This window comes from Oncorhynchus mykiss, chromosome 5 (genome assembly GCF_013265735.2).
Source record: "Oncorhynchus mykiss isolate Arlee chromosome 5, USDA_OmykA_1.1, whole genome shotgun sequence".
Lineage (NCBI taxonomy): Eukaryota > Metazoa > Chordata > Actinopteri > Salmoniformes > Salmonidae > Oncorhynchus > Oncorhynchus mykiss.
In genome coordinates this window covers 21,095,149-21,121,860 of record NC_048569.1, presented here as the reverse complement: position 1 = coordinate 21,121,860, position 26,712 = coordinate 21,095,149, and the positions used below count along the sequence as shown (strand labels likewise).

General features: G+C 45.0%; 2 protein-coding genes across 2 annotated transcripts in view; both read right to left on the bottom strand.

The window, feature by feature from the left end:
• The window catches only part of LOC110523400 (vacuolar protein sorting-associated protein 37B), a 52,012-nt gene extending 38,280 nt beyond the window's left edge, over positions 1–13,732 (bottom strand). The window contains exons 1-2 of the mRNA XM_021602067.2: positions 13,532–13,732; positions 9,947–10,118 (exon numbers count right to left, since the gene is read on the bottom strand). Coding sequence (XP_021457742.1) covers positions 9,947–10,118; positions 13,532–13,636 — 277 coding nt within the window. The 5' untranslated portion in view covers positions 13,637–13,732. The remainder of the gene's footprint in view (positions 1–9,946; positions 10,119–13,531) is intronic.
• An 8,839-nt stretch (positions 13,733–22,571) lies between these two features.
• Positions 22,572–26,712, bottom strand: part of LOC110522819 (electrogenic sodium bicarbonate cotransporter 4-like) — a 48,354-nt gene continuing 44,213 nt past the window's right edge. The window contains exons 23-27 of the mRNA XM_036977026.1: positions 23,575–23,647; positions 23,417–23,485; positions 23,161–23,334; positions 22,858–23,031; positions 22,572–22,717 (exon numbers count right to left, since the gene is read on the bottom strand). Coding sequence (XP_036832921.1) covers positions 22,709–22,717; positions 22,858–23,031; positions 23,161–23,334; positions 23,417–23,485; positions 23,575–23,647 — 499 coding nt within the window. The 3' untranslated portion in view covers positions 22,572–22,708. The remainder of the gene's footprint in view (positions 22,718–22,857; positions 23,032–23,160; positions 23,335–23,416; positions 23,486–23,574; positions 23,648–26,712) is intronic.

Below are 26,712 nucleotides of genomic sequence, written 5' to 3'. Positions count from 1 at the left end.
CACTGACTTAGAACCAGTATCAACCCCACTGACAGAGGACCAGTATCCAGTAACAACCCCACTGACAAAGGACCAGTATCCAGTAACAACCCCACTGACAGAGGACCAGTATCCAGTAACAACCCCACTGACAAAGGACCAGTATCCAGTAACAACCCCACTGACTTAGGACCAGTATCCAGTAACAACCCCACTGACTTAGAACCAGTATCAACCCCACTGACAGAGGACCAGTATCCAGTAACAACCCCACTGACAGAGGACGACTATCCAGTAACAACCCGACTGACAGAGGACCAGTATCCAGTAACAACCCCACTGACAGAGGACCAGTATCCAGTAACAACCCCACTGACAGAGGACCAGTATCCAGTAACAACCCCACTGACTTAGAACCAGTATCAACCCCACTGACAGAGGACCAGTATCCAGTAACAACCCCACTGACAGAGGACCAGTATCCAGTAACAACCCGACTGACAGAGGACCAGTACCCAGTAATAACCCCACTGACAGAGGACCAGTACCCAGTAATAACCCCACTGACTTAGGACCAGTATCCAGTAACAACCCCACTGACTTAGAACCAGTATCAACCCCACTGACAGAGGACCAGTATCCAGTAACAACCCCACTGACAGAGGACCAGTATCCAGTAACAACCCCACTGACAGAGGACCAGTATCCAGTATCAACCCCACAGACAGAGGACCAGTATCCAGTAACAACCCCACTGACAGAGGACGAGTATCCAGTAACAACCAGACTGACAGAGGACCAGTATCCAGTAACAACCCGACTGACAGAGGACCAGTATCCAGTAACAACCCCACTGACAGAGGACCAGTATCCAGTAACAACCCCACTGACAGAGGACCAGTATCCAGTAACAACCCGACTGACAGAGGACCAGTATCCAGTAACAACCCCACTGACAGAGGACCAGTATCCAGTAACAACCCCACTGACAGAGGACCAGTATCCAGTAACAACCCCACTGACAGAGGACCAGTATCCAGTATCAACCCCACAGACAGAGGACCAGTATCCAGTAACAACCCCACTGACAGAGGACGAGTATCCAGTAACAACCAGACTGACAGAGGACCAGTATCCAGTAACAACCCGACTGACAGAGGACCAGTATCCAGTAACAACCCCACTGACAGAGGACCAGTATCCAGTAACAACCCCACTGACAGAGGACCAGTATCCAGTAACAACCCGACTGACAGAGGACCAGTATCCAGTAACAACCCCACTGACAGAGGACCAGTATCCAGTAACAACCCCACTGACAGAGGACCAGTATCCAGTAACAACCCCACTGACTTAGAACCAGTATCAACCCCACTGACAGAGGACCAGTATCCAGTAACAACCCCACTGACAGAGGACCAGTATCCAGTAACAACCCCACTGACAGAGGACCAGTATCCAGTAACAACCCGACTGACAGAGGACCAGTATCCAGTAACAACCCCACTGACTTAGGACCAGTATCAACCCCACTGACTTAGAACCAGTATCAACCCCACTGACAGAGGACCAGTATCCAGTAACAACCCCACTGACAGAGGACCAGTATCCAGTAATAACCCCACTGACAGAGGACCAGTATCCAGTAACAACCCCACTGACAGAGGACCAGTATCCAGTAACAACCCGACTGACAGAGGACCAGTATCCAGTAACAACCCCACTGACTTAGGACCAGTATCAACCCCACTGACTTAGAACCAGTATCAACCCCACTGACTTAGAACCAGTATCAACCCCACTGACTTAGAACCAGTATCAACCCCACTGACAGAGGACCAGTATCCAGTAACAACCCCACTGACAGAGGACCAGTATCCAGTAACAACCCCACTGACAGAGGACCAGTATCCAGTAACAACCCCACTGACTTAGGACCAGTATCAACCCCACTGACTTAGAACCAGTATCAACCCCACTGACAGAGGACCAGTATCCAGTAACAACCCCACTGACAGAGGACGAGTATCCAGTAACAACCCGACTGACAGAGGACCAGTATCCAGTACAACCCCACTGACTTAGGACCAGTATCCAGTAACAACCCCACTGACAGAGGACCAGTATCCAGTAACAACCCGACTGACAGAGGACCAGTATCCAGTAACAACCCCACTGACAGAGGACCAGTATCCAGTAACAACCCGACTGACAGAGGACCAGTATCCAGTAACAACCCCACTGACAGAGGACCAGTATCCAGTAACAACCCCACTGACAGAGGACCAGTATCCAGTAACAACCCGACTGACAGAGGACCAGTATCCAGTATCAACCCCACTGACAGAGGACCAGTATCCAGTAACAACCCCACTGACAGAGGACCAGTATCCAGTAACAACCCGACTGACAGAGGACCAGTATCCAGTAACAACCCCACTGACAGAGGACCAGTATCCAGTAACAACCCGACTGACAGAGGACCAGTATCCAGTAACAACCCCACTGACAGAGGACCAGTATCCAGTAACAACCCCACTGACTTAGAACCAGTATCAACCCCACTGACAGAGGACCAGTATCCAGTAACAACCCCACTGACACAGGACCAGTATCCAGTAATAACCCCACTGACAGAGGACCAGTATCCAGTAACAACCCCACTGACTTAGGACCAGTATCCAGTAACAACCCCACTGACTTAGAACCAGTATCAACCCCACTGACAGAGGACCAGTATCCAGTAACAACCCCACTGACAGAGGACCAGTATCCAGTAACAACCCCACTGACAGAGGACCAGTATCCAGTAACAACCCGACTGACAGAGGACCAGTATCCAGTAACAACCCGACTGACAGAGGACCAGTATCCAGTAACAACCCCACTGACTTAGAACCAGTATCCAGTATCAACCCCACTGACAGAGGACCAGTATCCAGTAACAACCCGACTGACAGAGGACCAGTATCCAGTAACAACCCCACTGACTTAGGACCAGTATCCAGTAACAACCCCACTGACTTAGAACCAGTATCAACCCCACTGACAGAGGACCAGTATCCAGTAACAACCCCACTGACAAAGGACCAGTATCCAGTAACAACCCCACTGACAGAGGACCAGTATCCAGTAACAACCCCACTGACAAAGGACCAGTATCCAGTAACAACCCCACTGACTTAGGACCAGTATCCAGTAACAACCCCACTGACTTAGAACCAGTATCAACCCCACTGACAGAGGACCAGTATCCAGTAACAACCCCACTGACAGAGGACGACTATCCAGTAACAACCCGACTGACAGAGGACCAGTATCCAGTAACAACCCCACTGACAGAGGACCAGTATCCAGTAACAACCCCACTGACAGAGGACCAGTATCCAGTAACAACCCCACTGACTTAGAACCAGTATCAACCCCACTGACAGAGGACCAGTATCCAGTAACAACCCCACTGACAGAGGACCAGTATCCAGTAACAACCCGACTGACAGAGGACCAGTACCCAGTAATAACCCCACTGACAGAGGACCAGTACCCAGTAATAACCCCACTGACTTAGGACCAGTATCCAGTAACAACCCCACTGACTTAGAACCAGTATCAACCCCACTGACAGAGGACCAGTATCCAGTAACAACCCCACTGACAGAGGACCAGTATCCAGTAACAACCCCACTGACAGAGGACCAGTATCCAGTATCAACCCCACAGACAGAGGACCAGTATCCAGTAACAACCCCACTGACAGAGGACGAGTATCCAGTAACAACCAGACTGACAGAGGACCAGTATCCAGTAACAACCCGACTGACAGAGGACCAGTATCCAGTAACAACCCCACTGACAGAGGACCAGTATCCAGTAACAACCCCACTGACAGAGGACCAGTATCCAGTAACAACCCGACTGACAGAGGACCAGTATCCAGTAACAACCCCACTGACAGAGGACCAGTATCCAGTAACAACCCCACTGACAGAGGACCAGTATCCAGTAACAACCCCACTGACAGAGGACCAGTATCCAGTAACAACCCCACTGACAGAGGACCAGTATCCAGTAACAACCCCACTGACTTAGAACCAGTATCAACCCCACTGACAGAGGACCAGTATCCAGTAACAACCCCACTGACAGAGGACCAGTATCCAGTAACAACCCCACTGACAGAGGACCAGTATCCAGTAACAACCCGACTGACAGAGGACCAGTATCCAGTAACAACCCGACTGACAGAGGACCAGTATCCAGTAACAACCCCACTGACAGAGGACCAGTATCCAGTAACAACCCCACTGACTTAGAACCAGTATCAACCCCACTGACAGAGGACCAGTATCCAGTAACAACCCCACTGACAGAGGACCAGTATCCAGTAACAACCCCACTGACAGAGGACCAGTATCCAGTAACAACCCGACTGACAGAGGACCAGTATCCAGTAACAACCCCACTGACTTAGGACCAGTATCAACCCCACTGACTTAGAACCAGTATCAACCCCACTGACAGAGGACCAGTATCCAGTAACAACCCCACTGACAGAGGACCAGTATCCAGTAACAACCCCACTGACTTAGAACCAGTATCAACCCCACTGACAGAGGACCAGTATCCAGTAACAACCCCACTGACACAGGACCAGTATCCAGTAATAACCCCACTGACAGAGGACCAGTATCCAGTAACAACCCCACTGACTTAGGACCAGTATCCAGTAACAACCCCACTGACTTAGAACCAGTATCAACCCCACTGACAGAGGACCAGTATCCAGTAACAACCCCACTGACAGAGGACCAGTATCCAGTAACAACCCCACTGACAGAGGACCAGTATCCAGTAACAACCCGACTGACAGAGGACCAGTATCCAGTAACAACCCGACTGACAGAGGACCAGTATCCAGTAACAACCCCACTGACTTAGAACCAGTATCCAGTATCAACCCCACTGACAGAGGACCAGTATCCAGTAACAACCCGACTGACAGAGGACCAGTATCCAGTAACAACCCCACTGACTTAGGACCAGTATCCAGTAACAACCCCACTGACTTAGAACCAGTATCAACCCCACTGACAGAGGACCAGTATCCAGTAACAACCCCACTGACAAAGGACCAGTATCCAGTAACAACCCCACTGACAGAGGACCAGTATCCAGTAACAACCCCACTGACAAAGGACCAGTATCCAGTAACAACCCCACTGACTTAGGACCAGTATCCAGTAACAACCCCACTGACTTAGAACCAGTATCAACCCCACTGACAGAGGACCAGTATCCAGTAACAACCCCACTGACAGAGGACGACTATCCAGTAACAACCCGACTGACAGAGGACCAGTATCCAGTAACAACCCCACTGACAGAGGACCAGTATCCAGTAACAACCCCACTGACAGAGGACCAGTATCCAGTAACAACCCCACTGACTTAGAACCAGTATCAACCCCACTGACAGAGGACCAGTATCCAGTAACAACCCCACTGACAGAGGACCAGTATCCAGTAACAACCCGACTGACAGAGGACCAGTACCCAGTAATAACCCCACTGACAGAGGACCAGTACCCAGTAATAACCCCACTGACTTAGGACCAGTATCCAGTAACAACCCCACTGACTTAGAACCAGTATCAACCCCACTGACAGAGGACCAGTATCCAGTAACAACCCCACTGACAGAGGACCAGTATCCAGTAACAACCCCACTGACAGAGGACCAGTATCCAGTATCAACCCCACAGACAGAGGACCAGTATCCAGTAACAACCCCACTGACAGAGGACGAGTATCCAGTAACAACCAGACTGACAGAGGACCAGTATCCAGTAACAACCCGACTGACAGAGGACCAGTATCCAGTAATAACCCCACTGACAGAGGACCAGTATCCAGTAACAACCCCACTGACAGAGGACCAGTATCCAGTAACAACCCGACTGACAGAGGACCAGTATCCAGTAACAACCCCACTGACAGAGGACCAGTATCCAGTAACAACCCCACTGACAGAGGACCAGTATCCAGTAACAACCCCACTGACAGAGGACCAGTATCCAGTAACAACCCCACTGACTTAGAACCAGTATCAACCCCACTGACAGAGGACCAGTATCCAGTAACAACCCCACTGACAGAGGACCAGTATCCAGTAACAACCCCACTGACAGAGGACCAGTATCCAGTAACAACCCGACTGACAGAGGACCAGTATCCAGTAACAACCCCACTGACTTAGGACCAGTATCAACCCCACTGACTTAGAACCAGTATCAACCCCACTGACAGAGGACCAGTATCCAGTAACAACCCCACTGACAGAGGACCAGTATCCAGTAATAACCCCACTGACAGAGGACCAGTATCCAGTAACAACCCCACTGACAGAGGACCAGTATCCAGTAACAACCCGACTGACAGAGGACCAGTATCCAGTAACAACCCCACTGACTTAGGACCAGTATCAACCCCACTGACTTAGAACCAGTATCAACCCCACTGACTTAGAACCAGTATCAACCCCACTGACTTAGAACCAGTATCAACCCCACTGACAGAGGACCAGTATCCAGTAACAACCCCACTGACAGAGGACCAGTATCCAGTAACAACCCCACTGACAGAGGACCAGTATCCAGTAACAACCCCACTGACTTAGGACCAGTATCAACCCCACTGACTTAGAACCAGTATCAACCCCACTGACAGAGGACCAGTATCCAGTAACAACCCCACTGACAGAGGACGAGTATCCAGTAACAACCCGACTGACAGAGGACCAGTATCCAGTACAACCCCACTGACTTAGGACCAGTATCCAGTAACAACCCCACTGACAGAGGACCAGTATCCAGTAACAACCCGACTGACAGAGGACCAGTATCCAGTAACAACCCCACTGACAGAGGACCAGTATCCAGTAACAACCCGACTGACAGAGGACCAGTATCCAGTAACAACCCCACTGACAGAGGACCAGTATCCAGTAACAACCCCACTGACAGAGGACCAGTATCCAGTAACAACCCGACTGACAGAGGACCAGTATCCAGTAACAACCCCACTGACAGAGGACCAGTATCCAGTATCAACCCCACTGACAGAGGACCAGTATCCAGTAACAACCCCACTGACAGAGGACCAGTATCCAGTAACAACCCGACTGACAGAGGACCAGTATCCAGTAACAACCCCACTGACAGAGGACCAGTATCCAGTAACAACCCGACTGACAGAGGACCAGTATCCAGTAACAACCCCACTGACAGAGGACCAGTATCCAGTAACAACCCCACTGACTTAGAACCAGTATCAACCCCACTGACAGAGGACCAGTATCCAGTAACAACCTCACTGACACAGGACCAGTATCCAGTAATAACCCCACTGACAGAGGACCAGTATCCAGTAACAACCCCACTGACTTAAGACCAGTATCCAGTAACAACCCCACTGACTTAGAACCAGTATCAACCCCACTGACAGAGGACCAGTATCCAGTAACAACCCCACTGACAGAGGACCAGTATCCAGTAACAACCTCACTGACAGAGGACCAGTATCCAGTAACAACCCCACTGACAGAGGACCAGTATCCAGTAACAACCCCACTGACAGAGGACCAGTATCCAGTAACAACCCGACTGACAGAGGACCAGTATCCAGTAACAACCCGACTGACAGAGGACCAGTATCCAGTAACAACCCCACTGACTTAGAACCAGTATCCAGTATCAACCCCACTGACAGAGGACCAGTATCCAGTAACAACCCGACTGACAGAGGACCAGTATCCAGTAACAACCCCACTGACTTAGGACCAGTATCAACCCCACTGACTTAGAACCAGTATCAACCCCACTGACAGAGGACCAGTATCCAGTAACAACCCCACTGACAGAGGACGAGTATCCAGTAACAACCCGACTGACAGAGGACCAGTATCCAGAACAACCTCACTGACAGAGGACCAGTATCCAGTAATAACCCCACTGACAGAGGACCAGTATCCAGTAACAACCCCACTGACAGAGGACCAGTATCCAGTAACAACCCCACTGACTTAGGACCAGTATCAACCCCACTGACTTAGAACCAGTATCAACCCCACTGACTTAGAACCAGTATCAACCCCACTGACAGAGGACCAGTATCCAGTAACAACCCCACTGACTTAGAACCAGTATCAACCCCACTGACAGAGGACCAGTATCCAGTAACAACCCCACTGACAGAGGACCAGTATCCAGTAACAACCCCACTGACTTAGGACCAGTATCAACCCCACTGACTTAGAACCAGTATCAACCCCACTGACAGAGGACCAGTATCCAGTAACAACCCCACTGACAGAGGACGAGTATCCAGTAACAACCCGACTGACAGAGGACCAGTATCCAGTAACAACCCCACTGACTTAGAACCAGTATCAACCCCACTGACAGAGGACCAGTATCCAGTAACAACCCCACTGACAGAGGACCAGTATCCAGTAACAACCCCACTGACTTAGGACCAGTATCAACCCCACTGACTTAGAACCAGTATCAACCCCACTGACAGAGGACCAGTATCCAGTAACAACCCCACTGACAGAGGACGAGTATCCAGTAACAACCCGACTGACAGAGGACCAGTATCCAGTAATAACCCCACTGACAGAGGACCAGTATCCAGTATCAATCCCACTGACAAAGGACCAGTATCCAGTAACAACCCCACTGACAGAGGACCAGTATCCAGTATCAACCACACTGACAGAGGACCAGTATCCAGTATCAACCTCACTGACAGAGGACCAGTACCCAGAACAACCCGACTGACAGAGGACCAGTATCCAGTATCAACCACACTGACAGAGGACCAGTATCCAGTATCAACCTCACTGACAGAGGACCAGTACCCAGAACAACCCGACTGACAGAGGACCAGTATCCAGTAATAACCCCACTGACAGAGGACCAGTATCCAGTAACAACCCAACTGACAGTGGAGCAGTATCCAGTATCAACCCCACTGACAGAGGAGCAGTAACAACCCCACTGACAGAGGACCAGTATCCAGTAACAACCCAACTGACAGTGGAGCAGTATCCAGTATCAACCCCACTGACAGAGGAGCAGTATCTAGAACAACCCGACTGACAGAGGAGCAGTATCTAGAACAACCCGACTGACAGAGGAGCAGTATCTAGAACAACCCGACTGACAGAGGAGCAGTATCTAGAACAACCCGACTGACAGAGGAGCAGTATCTAGAACAACCCGACTGACAGAGGAGCAGTATCTAGAACAACCCGACTGACAGAGGAGCAGTATCTAGAACAACCCGACTGACAGAGGAGCAGTATCTAGAACAACCCGACTGACAGAGGAGCAGTATCTAGAACAACCCGACTGACAGAGGAGCAGTATCTAGAACAACCCGACTGACAGAGGAGCAGTACCTAGAACAACCCGACTGACAGAGGAGCAGTACCTAGAACAACCCGACTGACAGAGGAGCAGTACCTAGAACAACCCGACTGACAGAGGAGCAGTACCTAGAACAACCCGACTGACAGAGGAGCAGTACCTAGAACAACCCGACTGACAGAGGAGCAGTACCTAGAACAACCCGACTGACAGAGGAGGAGTATCTAGAACAACCCGACTGACAGAGGAGCAGTATCTAGAACAACCCGACTGACAGAGGACCAGTATCTAGGAACAACAAGTGACTGAACTGGCTCGACCAGACAGACATGTAGAGAACAGTCAGCTACCAACACAGAGAAAGACTGGTCTTTCAGATAGCAGAGTGCACCGAGTGAGATGTAGACAGAAAGAGACTGGTATACAGGCACACTGTCCTTAGTAGTGTGGACTAGCTAGGTGTCTCATCAAGTGTGGACTTGCTAGGACTCTTACAGAGTGTGAACTTGGTAGTGTAGACCTGTTAGCGGTCTTACAGAGAGTGGACTTGCGTAGCTGGTAGTTGTCATAGAGCTCCTGTAGGTGGCGGTAGCGTGAAGTGAGCTGGTTCTTCTGAAGGTCCAGACTGGGCTGCAGTTGGAGGTTCTGTTCTGCCAGACTGATGTTACTGACCAGGGTCAGCTCCTTCACCTGCTGCACCTCACACATCTAACACAGAGAAAAACACACAGCATACACAGACAGACACACACAGGAAGAGGGAAGGTGGGTTAGTACTTGAGACAATACACACAGACAGAGACTGACGGACCCCCAGACTGTGATGTGTAGAGTAGGCCTATAGGCCAGCGACAAACCAGCTCAAAACCTAACCTCTGGAGATTAAATATGAGTATATTTTTATGGAGGACAGTGATTACACCATACATTTATAATCCCTTTCACCAAGCCTACAAACAGATGTGAAATACCTGTAATAGGACCCCATAGGCTATTATATCTACAGGACGCCACAGCAGAAAGCAGAGCTCTTATCACTCTAAGGGCAGGGAAACCAATATGTTTTTTTGGGACCGATACCCCAATCTTGGGGGAGCAAAACTTACCGATATATCTGCCGACTGCCAATATAGTGTTTTACAGCAGGGAAATGAGTGACATTTTTACACACTGAATTCTCCAAAAATACCATCCAAAAGAGCAATTGTCCAACAAATATGCTTCAAATGATGATTACTTACATTGTGACAAATAATGACATGAAAATGTCCGCAAGTGTTCAGATCAGCATGAGATTCCCCCTTTTCATCCTATTGAATATCGGTTATCGACAGAATTATTGTCCGATACTGATAGAGGTAAAAGGCCAATGTCGGCGAGCCAATAAATACAGTGCCTTGCGAAAGTATTCGGCCCCCTTGAACTTTGCGACCTTTTGCCACATTTCAGGCTTCAAACAAAGATATAAAACTGTATTTTTTTTGTGAAGAATCAACAACAAGTGGGACACAATCATGAAGTGGAACGACATTTATTGGATATTTCTAACTTTTTTAACAAATCAAAAACTGAAAAATTGGGCGTGCAAAATTATTCAGCCCCCTTAAGTTAATACTTTGTAGCGCCACCTTTTGCTGCGATTACAGCTGTAAGTCGCTTTGGGTATGTCTCTATCAGTTTTGCACATCGAGAACCTGAATTTTTTTCCCATTCCTCCTTGCAAAACAGCTCGAGCTCAGTGAGGTTGGATGGAGAGCATTTGTGAACAGCAGTTTTCAGTTCTTTCCACAGATTATCGATTGGATTCAGGTCTGGACTTTGACTTGGCCATTCTAACACCTGGATATGTTTATTTTTGAACCATTCCATTGTAGATTTTGCTTTATGTTTTGGATCATTGTCTTGTTGGAAGACAAATCTCCGTCCCAGTCTCAGGTCTTTTGCAGACTCCATCAGGTTTTCTTCCAGAATGGTCCTGTATTTGGCTCCATCCATCTTCCCATCAATTTTAACCATCTTCCCTGTCCCTGCTGAAGAAAAGCAGGCCCAAACCATGATGCTGCCACCACCATGTTTGACAGTGGGCATGGTGTGTTCAGGGTGATGAGCTGTGTTGCTTTTACGCCAAACATAATGTTTTGCATTGTTGCCAAAAAGTTAAATTTTGGTTTCATCTGACCAGAGCACCTTCTTCCACATGTTTGGTGTGTCTCCCAGGTGGCTTGTGGCAAACTTTAAACAACACTTTTTATGGATATCTTTAAGAAATGGCTTTCTTCTTGCCACTCTTCCATAAAGGCTAAATTTGTGCAATATACGACTGATTGTTGTCCTATGGACAGAGTCTCCCACCTCAGCTGTAGATCTCTGCAGTTCATCCAGAGTGATCATGGGCCTCTTGGCTGCATCTCTGATCAGTCTTCTCCTTGTATGAGCTGAAAGTTTAGAGGGACGGCCAGGTCTTGGTAGATTTGCAGTGGTCTGATACTCCTTCCATTTCAATATTATCGCTTGCACAGTGCTCCTTGGGATGTTTAAAGCTTGGGAAATCTTTTTGTATCCAAATCCGGCTTTAAACTTCTTCACAACAGTATCTCGAACCTGCCTGGTGTGTTCCTTGTTCTTCATGATGCTCTCTGCGCTTTTAACGGACCTCTGAGACTATCAAGGTGCAGGTGCATTTATACGGAGACTTGATTACACACGTTGGATTGTATTTATCATCATTAGTCATTTAGGTCAACATTGGATCATTCAGAGATCCTCACTGGACTTCTGGAGAGTGTTTGCTACACTGAAAGTAAAGGGGCTGAATAATTTTGCACGCCAAATTTTTCAGTTTTTGATTTGTTAAAAAAGTTTGAAATATCCAATAAATGTCGTTCCACTTCATGATTGTGTCCCACTTGTTGATTCTTCACAAAAAAAAAAATACAGTTTTATATCTTTATGTTTGAAGCCTGAAATGTGGCAAAAGGTCGCAAAGTTCAAGGGGGCCGAATACTTTCGCAAGGCACTGTAAGTTGGGTTCTAGCTAAAACACAGCACTCAATCAAGATATCAGTACTAATGAACTAGGCTAGAATGAATCATAAATAACATGGTCAGGAGGGATGAGATGCTGCCATGCTGGCACCAGCCCAGGGAAGACCGGCACCAGACAGCTCTCCAGCCGCAACCAGATTTGTATCTCTGCTCACAGGCTGTTCCTGTAAAGCTATTTCCACATTGGTGGGTAAGGACTAACAGTTCCACCAACGTCACAGCGCCATGGTGGGGAGTCTTGCATAAGCCACATACATGAATGAATATACAAATACAGAAGGTGAAGAAGCCAGAAGCAAGTTGAGCTTTCCTAATACCTAAACTAGACCAGGCTAGCTAGAGATGGAGAGAGATAAGGCACAAAATACCAGTGTCAGAATGAATGCTGTACACATGTTTGAAAGAACACTGACATAACCAAATGTCAATACGCTGTAAGGGGTTGCTTCTTGGTTAAGCATCGACCTTTGTTATAATCTGTGCGGTGCTGTGTGCTCAATGCATCAGAATGTTGACTAAAGAGGTGTGCTGCACTGAAATAAGGACTCCTCCGCCTAGGTTAGTCAATAGGAAAACCTCTTCCAACTTTTAACACCTTCCACATAGCTGATGACTGGCTGTCTTGTGCGGATCCTGTTCATAGAACAGGAAAAAAAACAAACCAGATCATTTCAAATCTGTTCCTAAACCCGGGTGTGTCCATTACTTATGCAATAATGGGAATCAGATGGCATTTGTGGCCTAATGCCAAACAATGACACTGCCATTTGTGGCATATGTACACAAACAGGGTTATTGTCGAAACTGATTCGAAAATAAAAATATGGAAACAGCATGAGCATCCACTAAACATCCAAATGTTGAGTACAGTACAAGGAGCAAGCTTCTCAGCTGTGGCAACGAGGCGGATGTTGATGAGCTTGCTCAATGCGAAACATGTTTGCATCTAGAAGGAAGTTGTGAATGAAGGACTGCCTGACAACAGTCATAAGTGCACAGCTACCTATATATGTTGATGCTAGCTAGCGTTACTAGGGATAGCCAGCTAACGTTAGTAAAACACAAGGGGAACTTACCTCGTTCATTTCTTTGACAATAGAATTTAACTTTTCATCGTCTTCAAGTAACTCGTTTAACTGCGTCATGGTGAAAGAGCTGAATTTATCCGTGAATTCTGCCATTTCTCCTATGATGGTTGTCGTCTATCAGTCTGGCTACAGTTCTTTCGGATCAAAACGGATAAGTGTTTGGATCACAAACCGGAAATAGGGATGCTTTCTGGCAAATCAGAAGGGAGTGTAATGTAATATGACAATGACGTCATCCACAATCGACGTCATTAAATGTTTTTTTTTTTACTTTTGGGATTTTCACGATGTAGACTTGTTAACCAGTTAAATGTAATCGAAATAGTAATCTACCTAATCCTCCAAAGTAATTATTTATCATGAGAGGGCAATGAACAACTAGTAATGCTGCATACTCCAAGAAAGGTTAAAGTCTCACCTTTCTGGTAAAAATGGTTATAAATTGATGAGCTGTAGTCACTTTTAAGGACACATGCTCAAGAACAAAGTACAAATATGAAAATCTGAAATATTTTATATGATGTATTTATTATTCAACAAAACTGTATGAATGCTTGAAATGACTTATATTCTTTCTAAATATAGCATAATAAAAATTTGAAACGACTAACTGTAAGATTTAACCTTTCTTATAACTGTAAAATACATATTTGTATGTTTAATGTTAGAGAAAATGTGCATATTTTCTAAAGGTCTCTCTTGATCAAAAAATCTGCCCCCATCACTATGAATGTCTCACAGAGCTCAAGTTTCAAGTTTTAATGTCACATGCGCAAGTACTATGAAATGCCTTTCTTGCAAACAAAACCCAACAATGAAATAATCAATAACTATTTATTATTAGAAAAAGCACATGAGAAATAAATATAAAATATACATAAAAGTAAGTAAGCATACTATATACAGGAAATATTTAGAACGTCAGTTCCAATACCATATTTACATGTGCAGGGATACTGGGGTGATGGAGGTAGATATGTACAGGGGTAAGGGAACTAGGCTTCTGGATGTTAGATAGTCAGAGTAGCAGCAGCTTGCATGTGAGTGGGTATGCAGGTGTGTAGAGTCGGTATAAATGTATGTGCATATTAAGTGTGAGTGAGCAAATTATGGAGTGAGCAGGGCCCTGTGAGTGTGTATAAAGACAGTGCAAGTACTGAAATAAAAGGTCCATAAGGATACAAGACACAACTCGGTCCGTGTCGCTATTCTGTTAGCTTTATATCAGTTGTAAAATTGGAACAGAAATGGCGCCACACCAAACTGGAAGTCTTCCGACTAGCTTGGAAAGACAGTACCGTGCAGTATCGAAGAGCCCTTACTGCTGCTTGATCATCCTATTTTTCCAACTTAATTGAGGAAAATAAGAACAATCCGAAATGTATTTTTGATACTGTCGCAAAGCTAACTAAAAAGCAGTATTCCCCAAGTGAGGATGGCTTTCACTTCAGCAGTAATAAATTCATGAACTTCTTTGAGGAAAAGATCATGATTATTAGAAAGCAAATTACAGACTCCTCTTTAAATCTGTGTATTCCTTCAAAGCTCAGTTGTCCTGAGTCTGCACAACTCTGCCAGGACCTAGGATCAAGAGAGACACTCAAGTGTTTTAGTACTATATCTCTTGACACAATGATGAAAATAATCATGGCCTCTAAACCTTCAAGCTGCATACTGGACCCTATTCCAACTAAACTACTGAAAGAGCTGCTTCCTGTGTTTGGCCCTCCTATGTTGAACATAATAAACGGCTCTCTATCCACCGGATGTGTACCAAACTCACTAAAAGTGGCAGTAATAAAGCCTCTCTTGAAAAAGCCAAACCTTGACCCAGAAAATATAAAAACTATCGGCCTATATCGAATCTTCCATTCCTCTCAAAAATGTTAGAAAAGGCTGTTGCGCAGCAACTCACTGCCTTCCTGAAGACAAACAATGTATACGAAATGCTTCAGTCTGGTTTTAGACCCCACATCATTGTGAAGGTGGTAAATGACCTTTTAATGGCATCAGACCGAGGCTCTGCATCTGTCCTCGTGCTCCTAGACCTTAGTGCTGCTTTTGATACCATCGATCACCACATTCTTTTGAAGAGATTGGAAACGCAAATTGGTCTACACGGACAAGTTCTGTTCTGGTTTAGATCTTATCTGTCGGAATGATATCAGTTTGTCTCTGTGAATGGTTTGTCCTCTGACAAATCAACTGTACATTTTGGTGTTCCTCAAGGTTCCTTTTTAGGACCACTATGGTTTTCACTATATATTTTACCTCTTGGGGATGTCATTCGAAAACATAACATTAACTTTCACTGCTATGCGGATGACACACAGCTGTACATTTCAATGAAACATGGTGAAGCCCCAAAATTGCCCTCGCTAGAAACCTGTGTTTCAGACATAAGGAAGTGGATGGCTGCTTTTAAACTCGGACAAAACAGAGATGCTTGTTCTAGGTCCCAAGAAACAAAGAGATCTTCTGTTGAATCTGACAATTAATCTTAATGGTTGTACAGTCGTCTCAAATAGAACTGCGAAGGACCTCTGCGTTACTCTGGACCCTGATCTCTCTTTTGACGAACATATCAAGACTGTTTCAAGGACAGCTTTTTTCCATCTATGTAACATTGCAAAAATCAGAAACTTTCTGTCCAAAAATGTTGCAGAAAAATGTATCCACGCTTTTGTTACTTCTAGGTTAGACTACTGCAATGCTCTACTTTCCGGCTACCCGGATAAAGCACTAAATAAACTTCAGTTAGTGCTAAATACGTCTGCTAGAATCCTGACTAGAACCAACAAATTTGATCATTTTACTCCAGTGCTAGCCTCCCTACACTGGCTTCCTGTCAAGGCAAGGGCTGATTTCAAGGTTTTACTGCTAACCTACAAAGCAATACATGGGCTTGCTCCTACCTATCTCTCTGATTTGGTCCTGCCGTACGTACCTACACGTACGCTACAGTCACAAGACGCAAGCCTCCTAATTGTCCCTAGAATTTCTAAGCAAACAGCTGGAGGCAGAACTTTCTCCTATAGAGCTCCATTTATATGGAATGGTCTGCCTACCCATGTGAGAGATGCAAACTCGGCCTCAACCTTTAAGTCTTTACTGAAGAATCATCTCTTCAGTGGGTCATATGATTGAGTGTAGTCTGGCCCAGGAGTTTGAAGGTGAATGGAAAGGCTCTGGAGAAACGAACCTTCCTGGCTGTCTCTGCCTGACCGGTTCCCCTCTTTCCACTGGGATTCTCTGCCTCTAATCCTATTACAGGGGCTGAGTCACTGGCTTACTGGTGCTCTTTCATGCCGTCCCTAGGAGGGGTGCGTCACTTGAGTGGGTTGAGTCACTGATGTGATCTTCCTGTCTGGGTTGGCGCCCCCCTTGGGTTGTGCCGTGGCGGAGATCTTTGTGGGCTATACTCGGCCTTGTCTCAGGATGGTAAGTTGGTGGTTGAAGATATCCCTCTAGTGGTGTGGGGGCTGTGCTTTGGCAAAGTGGGTGGGGTTATATCCTTCCTGTTTGGCCCTGTCCGGGGGTATCATCGGATGGGGCCACAGTGTCTCCTGACCCCTCCTGACTCAGCCTCCAGTATTTATGCTGCAGTAGTTTATGTGTCGGGGGGCTAGGGTCAGTTTGTTATATCTGGAGTTCTTCTCCTGTCTTATCCGGTGTCCTGTGTGAATTTAAGTATGCTCTCTCTTTCTTTCTTTCTTTCTCTCTCTCTCGGAGGACCTGAGCCCTAGGACCATGCCTCAGGACTACCTGGCATGATGACTCCTTGCTGTCCCCAGTCCACCTGGCCGTGCTGCTGCTCCAGTTTCAACTGTTCTGGCTGCGGCTATGGTATCCTGACCTGTCCCAGACCTGCTGTTTTCAACTTTCTAGAGACAGCAGGAGTGGTAGGGATACTTTTAATGATTGGCTATGAAAAGCCAACTGATATTTACCCCTGAGGTGCTAACTTGCTGCACCCTCGACAACTACTTTGATTATTATTATTTGACCATGCTGGTCATTTATGAACATTTGAACATCTTGGCCATGTTCTGTTATAATCTCCACCTGGCACAGCCAGAAGAGGACTGGCCACCCCTCATAGCCTGGTTCCTCTCTAGGTTTCTTCCTAGGTTTTGGCCTTCTTAGCCACCATGCTTCTACACCTGCATTGCTTGCTGTTTGGGGTTTTAGGCTGGGTTTCTGTACAGCACTTTGAGATATCAGCTGATGTATGAAGGGCTATATAAATAAATTGGATTTGTATTTCTTGGGGATAGCTGTTCAAGAGCCTGTTGGTGTCAGACTTCTCTTGTCATGCGGCAGCTAACAAAATAGTCTATGGCTTGAGAGGTTGGGGTGTTTTACGATTTTCCAGGCCTTCTTTTTACACTGTCTGATATAGAGGTCTTGGATGGCAGGGAGCTCAGCCCCAGTGATGTACTGGGCTGTCCACACAACCATCTGTAGTGCTATCGAGGGTGGTGCTATTGGCAAACCAAGCAGTGATGCAGCCAATCAATATGCTCTCAATGGTAGAACCTTTTCAGGATTTAAGGACCCATGCCAAAGCACTGTCGCGCCTTCTTCACGACTGAGCATGTGTTTGGACCATTTTAGGTCTTTAGTTATTTGGACACCGAGGGACTTGAAGCTGTCTATCTGCTCCACTGCCGCCCCGTCAATGTGGATGGGGGCGTGGTCGCCCTCCCCAATTCCTGTAGTCCACGATCACCTCCTTTGTCTTGCTGACATTGAGGGAGAGGTTCTTGCTCCGGCACCTCACTGCCAGGTCACTGACCTCCTCCCTGTAGGCTGACTCATCATCGCCAGTGAACAGGCCTACCCCCGTCTTGTTGACAGCGAACTTGATAATGCTGTTAGAGTCTTTTGTGGCCACACAGTTGTGGGTGAACAGGAAGTACAGGAGGGGACTAAGCACACACCCCTGTGGGGCCCCAGTGTTAAGGGACAGCCTGGTGGAGGGGATGTTTCCTACCCCCACCACCTGGGGTCACCACCTGTGGTCACCATCTGGGGTCACCACCTGGGGTCGGCCTGTCAGGAAGTCCAGGAATCAACTTTTTAAAGAATTTATATGATCTTTTCTTGTATGCCAGTTAAAAGGTTGTTATTTTTTCCTGAAAAAACATGATGTTAGGTTGTTTACATGTTAAAGGATATTTCAGGATAAAAGATTTCACACAAACTTTAGACTACAAGGTTTTTTAATACTATTTTATTAACATGCATTTGTAAATCTTTACAATCCAAAGTAAGTACACTCTGATATTAGTATCTCACTTTATCCAACAGTCATTTATACACATATATTCATAAAGGTGAATGCACTGAAAACAAAATACCTAATAAATGCAATAAACAACACATCAATCCTTTTTAAACCATTATTATCACAATGCTCACGTTTCTATATTTCTATATTTTTCTCTTCATTTTTTATAATTGTACAGATACATTTGCAATCAAGTAATTAATATAGTTTTAGTTGTTTCTTTTTTGTTGATGTAATAAATTGTTGTAATGGGCAGGGGCACTGAATATATACAAGTTATACTTTGTCTGTCTTCTTATAATAACTGATAGGTACCTCGGGTTAAAAGGCCATTCTTATTAATATAAACTGGAGAGAAACTGTCTTGTATAGTTTTGAAGATTTCGCAACTGGTTATATGTGTCTGTGTGTCTATGTGCTGTCAACCTACAGCAAGGTTTCGCTGCCCACATCATAGGGATGAGAGTGTGGGTTTTTGTATTGGTACTGGTCTCGTTGAGTCTTAGAGGTCAGGTAGCGGCCATTCAGAGGGCAGGGGTTAATGCTGGGGTAAAGGTCATGACCCATTGGGTAGAGGTCAGACTCCTGGTATTCAGACTCCACCTGGATGTCAAACTGGGAAACAGGAGGGCGTGATGATGATCCGGGGGTAAGGCTCACCTGGGAGTGGGCAGGTGAGGGGGGGCAGATCTTCAGGTGCAGAGTAATTCTGAGGGAGGAACAGTCAGGTGGAACAGCCCAGGTTACACACACACATGCACTGTCACGAGCACAGGCAATCAGTCTCGTGAGCACAAACAAACATAGTTTCACACTTCTCAACCATACTCCCTGAACAGCAATGCAGACAAGAATGTGTTAACTGACACGAGCAGGAGCACACATTACTACAAAGGGGAAAACAGACACACATGCACGAACACGTGCGTGCACACAGACACACACACACAGAGCGGGAGAAGAAGGTTATGGGGTAGTTAGAAAGATTTGGAGGAGGATGTGAGTTTGAACGGTGACAAAAAGTAAACGGATTGGGTTGGGGGGTGAGGTGAGGTGAAGGGCGAGGTGAGGTTTGGTGAAATGGGGTGAGGTGAGGTGAAGGGGGGTGAGGTGAGACAGACTAGACTTAATGTACTGCAGCAGGTTCATGACCTATATGTACCGGTAATCAAATACCTATTTCAGTATTTCTCAGACAAACATTGATTGTCCCAGACAAACACATGGGTCCAGAATTCACTTGTCTTGAGAGAGCAGTGGCTGACAAAACCAGCTGGGACTGACAAGGGAGAGAGAGGATGACTGTCCCATTGTAGATCAGAGAAGTCTTATAATTCCAAAATATAAAATATGTAAATGATCAGGTCTGAATAGTGTCTCCAATGAACACCTGACAACCACCACCCCTCAGATGTCAGACTAACATTGTATTATAATATTGTATTACTGCCTACCGAGTGGCACAGTGGTCTAAGGCACTGCATTGCAGTGCTTGAGGCGTCACTACAGACCCAGGTTTGATTCCAAGCTGTGTGACAACCAGCTGTGAACAGGAGTCCTATACAGCAGTGCACAATTGGCCCAGCATCGTCCGGGTTAGAGGAGGGTTTGGCCGGGGGGGGTTTATTTGGCTCATCGCGCTCTAGCGACTCCTTGTGGCGGGCCGGGCGCCTGCAGGCTGACCTCGGTCGTTAGTTGAACGGTGTTTCCTCCGACACACTGGTGCAGCTGGCTTCCGGGTTAAACGTGTTTAGAAGCGCGGTTTGGCGGGTCATGTTTCGGAGAACGCATGACTCGACCTTCGCCTCTACCAAGCCCGTTGGGGAGTTGCAGCGATGAGACAAGATCGTAATTGGATATCACGAAATTAAGGAGAAAAAGGGGGGTGAAATACTTTTTTTTTTCAATAATAATAATATTGTATTACTATAACATTACAACTCTTCCTTCGCCAACTGTGCCTTCAGAGGAGTCTTTACATTAGTACAACAGAGGTTGCTGCCACAAACCACACAGCACACGGTGAATAAATAACACTTGGAAGACATCATCAAAACAAACAAACACACAAAAACGACTTCTGCCTTGCTTTCAGGTGCATCGGCTGTGGTATTTGAACCGCTGTCAGTCTGCCCTCACAAACACATCTACAGTAGGGCCAAAGTATAGCAGATAAAAACGTTACACACACAACATCCAGTGGTTTGAGCAGGTGCTGGAGCTCAGAGAATATTTTGAACGAAGAGAAGACAGTCCACACGCTGCGATTTATGCTCCAACAGCTTCGGACAGTAGACTTAAGGTTCAGAATGGCATGTGATCCATGTGTCTGGGTATGTCTACCAGACACTACAGTGATTTATACAATGTTTAAGAGTAGAGGTGTTGCATAACACACTTGTAATACAATAACTACTATCCAACTGAATCTAATGTATGTTTACATGTTAAATATCACATCAAATCTACAGTTTATGGAATATTTTTATATATTTATATGAAATTCAATGTGTATAAAGTGTTTAGGTGACAACAGTGCTAAAGAATGCTAATAGTGAATGGAACTTTGCTAAATGGTTCCTAGCATGTGTCGGTAATTGTCCAGAAGGGAAAGGGAAAGGGGGATACCTAGTCAGTTGTACAACTGAATGCCTTCAAGTGAAATGTATCAGCATAGTGTATGTGTGTGTGTGTGTGTGTGTGTGTGTGTGTGTGTGTGTGTGTGTGTGTGTGTGTGTGTGTGTGTGTGTGTGTGTGTGTGTGTCAGTAGTCGTAGTTGTGGTCCTGCTGGCCATGTACTCCTCAGTCGGTGTGTGTGATGGCAGGTTGTATCAGGTCACTGTAGGGGACGTGCAGTTTGAGCACACAGTACCTGCGGTCCAGCTCAATGTTATCAGGATTCACACTAGAGTAAACGTTCTTCTCCTGTACACACAGACACGTACACAAGCAAACACACGCACATATGCATACACACACATACACACACACACAGAGATAGGAGGGGTTGAATGGCAGAGTGAAGAATCAGGTGAGGTAGGAGAGAAGGAAGACAAAAATAATAAAACCATCAGTGTCTCACAACATCATAACATAAATCTAGCTGCTCCATCTGTCGCACAACAATGACATCACAGTCATACAAACAACAGTTCTCACTCCTTTGGTCAATCTCAAAAGAGAGGTTTACTCCCAGTCAGAGACGGGGGGCTGGGTGGGTGGGGTTACAGAGGGGTCAGGGTCTTTAGGCAGGTCTATGGTGTCCATGAGTATCTTCACTGGAGGAGAGAGGGGAGTCTTGGGCTGAGTGACAGAGGGGGGAACCGGGGGCAACCAATCAGCGTGCAGGAGGAACCATCAGGGGAGTGGCTCAACAGAGGCGTAAGGGATGATGCCCCAAATATATGCGGACATGAACGCACACGCTCACACAATCTGCATGCTTAAATCGAAGCAAAACGTCACAATCATCAAATCAAAGTTTATTCATTATATGCACAGGATACAGCGTAAACAGTAAATGGTGCAATTAAATGCTTAAATACTACACAGAGAGGATTGAACCATGCAGGTGAAAGTTGGAAGGAGAAAGACATCAAGACAGACAGACGTCCAGACAGACAGACGTCAAGACAGACAGACGTCCAGACAGACAGACAGACGTCCAGACAGACAGACGTCCAGACAGACAGACAGACGTTGAGACAGACAGATGCCCAGACAGACAGACAGACAGATGCCCAGACAGACAGACAGACAGACAGACAGACAGACAGACAGACAGACAGACAGACAGACAGACAGACAGACAGACGTCGAGACAGACAGACAGACGTCGAGACAGACAGTAGTAAGTGTTATACAGTGCCTTTTCAGCAACACTGTGGGACAGAGAAAGGAGAAACGTATTAGTCAGAGATAACACACTCAACACAACAGATGGAGCCAGTCCTACACACCACAACACACTGTCAGCCTGATACTGTGTGTGTGTGTGTTTCTGCTAGTCCTCGTCTCTTACCTCCTCGTCGCTCTCCGTCTCTGCTGCTGCTTTGGTCTTTTTGTTGTCTTTCTTTTTCTTCCCCCCTTTCTCCTTCTTCTTGTCTTTCTCTGGCAGGATGTCGTCCAGCCAGGCCAGGTCATGTTGAGAGAATATCAGGTCCATCATCTTACGCACCACCATCAGACCCAGGATCTACAAACAGAGGTTATCCCCATCAATCGATGCAACACACACACACACACACACACACACACACACACACACACACACACACACACACACACACACACACACACACACACACACACACACAGCTCTCACCATGACAGGGAATATGATGGCAGCGACAGTAGACTTGAGGATCCAGAGGACAGCCAGACAGATGATCTGGACCAGGGTGAACAGGTGAACCCTCCTCAGAGGAACATGACGCAGGAAGGAGAAGTCTGGCTGGTGCTTGGCTGGCATCAGGTACAGCTTTATACGCTCCCAGAACTAGGAAGAAAAGAGGAGGGTGAGTAAGCACATATACAAACACACACACACACACACACACACACACACACGTGAAATGTACCTGTATTCCAGCAAGTGAGGCCACTCCCATGTAAAGGAAGACACCGTAGAGAACAGGCATGGGGATGTACTGGGGGAATACAATATACCGGTTAACACAATCCTCCACAACACCACCCACTGCATGTGACGGTTAGGCCCATTCTCTCACTGACTCACCTGCAGGACAGGAGCCAGGAAGATAGAGACTCCATTTAGGACAAACACCAGAATACCCGTCAACCTCTGTTCCCTGTACCACACAGACACACACACATTTAGATTTGACACTTTAGTCATTTAGCAGATGCTTTTATCCAGAACGACTTACAGTTAGTGCATTCATCTTAAGATACACTATATATACAAAGTATGTGGATACCCCTTCAAATTAGTGGATTCCGCTATTTCAGCCACACCTGTTGCTGACAGGTATATACAATTGAGCATACAGCCATGCAATCTCCATAGACAAACATTGGCAGTTTTAACCACTCCTATATAAATGGTAGATTATCAGACACGCAACAAGAAGGTCTGATATCATTATTACTGAAACAGGATCCAAGTGGTATATATAAAGATCCAGTCCATTTAAAAAATTGGACACCTCTTACACTTCAGTGTTGTGATGCAAAAATCCTAGCAAAATGCTTGGCACACAGAATTAAAAAAGTATTGTCAGATATTATTCATCCCAATCAGACAGGTTTTTTACATTGGAGATAATATAAGACAAGTACTGGAAACAATAGAACACTATGAAATATCGGGAACACCAGGCCTGGTTTTCATAGCTGATTTTGAAAAGGTTTTTGATAAAGTACGACTGGAGTTTATATATAAATGCCTAGAATATTTTAATTTTGGAGAATCTCTTATAAAATGGGTTAAGGTTATGTATAGTAACCCTAGGGTTAAAATAATAAATAATGGCTACATCTCAGAAGGTTTTAAACTATCTAGAGGAGTAAAACAAGGTTGTCCACTATCGGCATATCTATTTATTATTGCCATCGAAATGTTAGCTGCAAAGATTAGATCCAACAATAATATTAAGGGATTAGAAATCTGTGGCTTAAAAACGAAGGTGTCGTTGTTTGCTGATGATTCATGTTTTCTTTCCACGGCCTCTCCACGGCCTCTTCGAGGATCTAGATACTTTTGCTATCCTCTCTGGATTAAAACCAAATTATGATAAATGTACCATATTACATATTGGATCACTAAAAAATGCACATTTTACATTACCATGTAGTTTACCAATTAAATGGTCTGATGGAGATGTAGACATACTCGGTATACAAATCCCAAAAGAAAGAAATGATCTCACTCCAATAAATTTTTATAGAAAGTTAGCAAAAACTTAAGATCTTGCTACCATGGAAAGGAAAATACCTGTCTATTTGTGGAAAATCACCCTGATTAACTCCTTAGTTATATCACAGTGTACCTATTTGCTTATGGTTTTGCATACACCTAGTGACCTGCTTTTTAAATTATATGAACAAAAAATATTACATTTTATTTGGAACGGCAAACCAGATAAAATTAAAAGGGCCTATTTATATAACGAATATGAATTCGGTGGGCAGAAATGATTAAATATTAAAGCATTAGACCTCTCACTAAAGACATCAGTCATACAAAAGTTATACTTAAATCCAAACTGGTTCTCTAGTCAATTGGTACGAATGTCTCATCCTATATTCAGGAAGGGCCCTTTTCCCTTTATTCAGATTACACCTGCTCACTTTCGGGTTGTTTGAAAAGGAAATAATCTCCAGAATATCTTTATTTTTTAAACAAGCCTTACAAAGTTGGTTGCAATTTCAGTTTAATCCACCTGAAAGGACAGAAGAAATAGTACAACAAATATTGTGGTTAAATTCAAATATACTAATTGATTAAAAAAACTTTATTTATCGAAGAAATGTTTAAAAAAGGTATAATTTTAGTGAATGATATCATAAATAGGACTGGTGGAGTTATGTCACACATGCAGATAACACAGACATATGGAAATGTCTGCTCTACCCAAAATTACAACCAATTAATTGCAGCATTACCACAAAAATGGAAGAGGCAAGTAGAAGGGGAAAAAAGTAAGGAACTTGTATGTCGGCCCTGTATTAAAGAACATAAATAGTTTAAGAAAAGTGTGATAAATAAAAACATATACCAATTTCATTTAAGGACCAAATAGTTGCAAAATAGTTGGGAAGAGATTTTCGATGTACCCATTCCATGGCACATGGTTAATGAATTGATACGCAAAACAACGCCGGATTCAAAACTTCACATTTTTCAATATAAATTACTATACAAAATTTTTGCAACCAATAGAATGTTATATATATGGGGGATACAATCTTCCCAGCTCTGCAGATTCTGCTGTGAGGAGGAAGAGTCATTAGATCATTTATTTTGGTATTGTCCATATGTAGATCGTTTTTGGTCAAAGGTCCAGGAATGGCTGAAGAATTGCAACATTTGCCTGGAACTAACACTAAAGATAGCAATACTGGGTGATTTGAAAAGCCATAATCAATCAATAAATAATAGAATAATTATTTTAGCAAAAATGTTTATTTTTAATTTATAATCTGTAGAAGCTATGAGAATAGGAAGGTTCAATTATTTTGTGAAGCATCACAGCACAGTTGAAAAATATATGGCAAGTAGAAATCCGAAATGGATGATGTTGAGAGACAAATGGGAGGAGTTGAGTGGAGCTGAAGGGTGGGACTAATAACAAGATAAACAATGTAAAACATACGGGATCTGTAAAATATATATAGGTTCGGAACTTCTGTGAAATAGCATAGTTACAAATAGAAATCATCAAACTGGATAGACATCAGAAATAGAGGAAGGACTAAGAACAAACAAGAGAGAACTATTGTAAAGTAGACTGTCTGTAGAATGTGTATGGATTGAAGGTAGAAGCAGAAGTGTTTATAAGTTTACTTCAATTGGGGGATCGGCGGAAGGGTTTGCGGGGAATAATAATAAAGGTATATTCTTTAAAAAAGTATGTATGTCAATATAGGTATGTGTATGTATATATGTATATATATATACAGTGCCTTGCGAAAGTATTCGGCCCCCTTGAACTTTGGGACCTTTTGCCACATTTCAGGCTTCAAACATAAAGATATAAAACTGCCTTTTTTTGTGAAGAATCAACAACAAATGAGACACAATCATGAAGTGGAACGACATTTATTGGATATTTCAAACTTTTTTAACAAATCAAAAACTGAAAAATTGGGCGTGCAAAATTATTCAGCCCCTTTACTTTCAGTGCAGAATGAT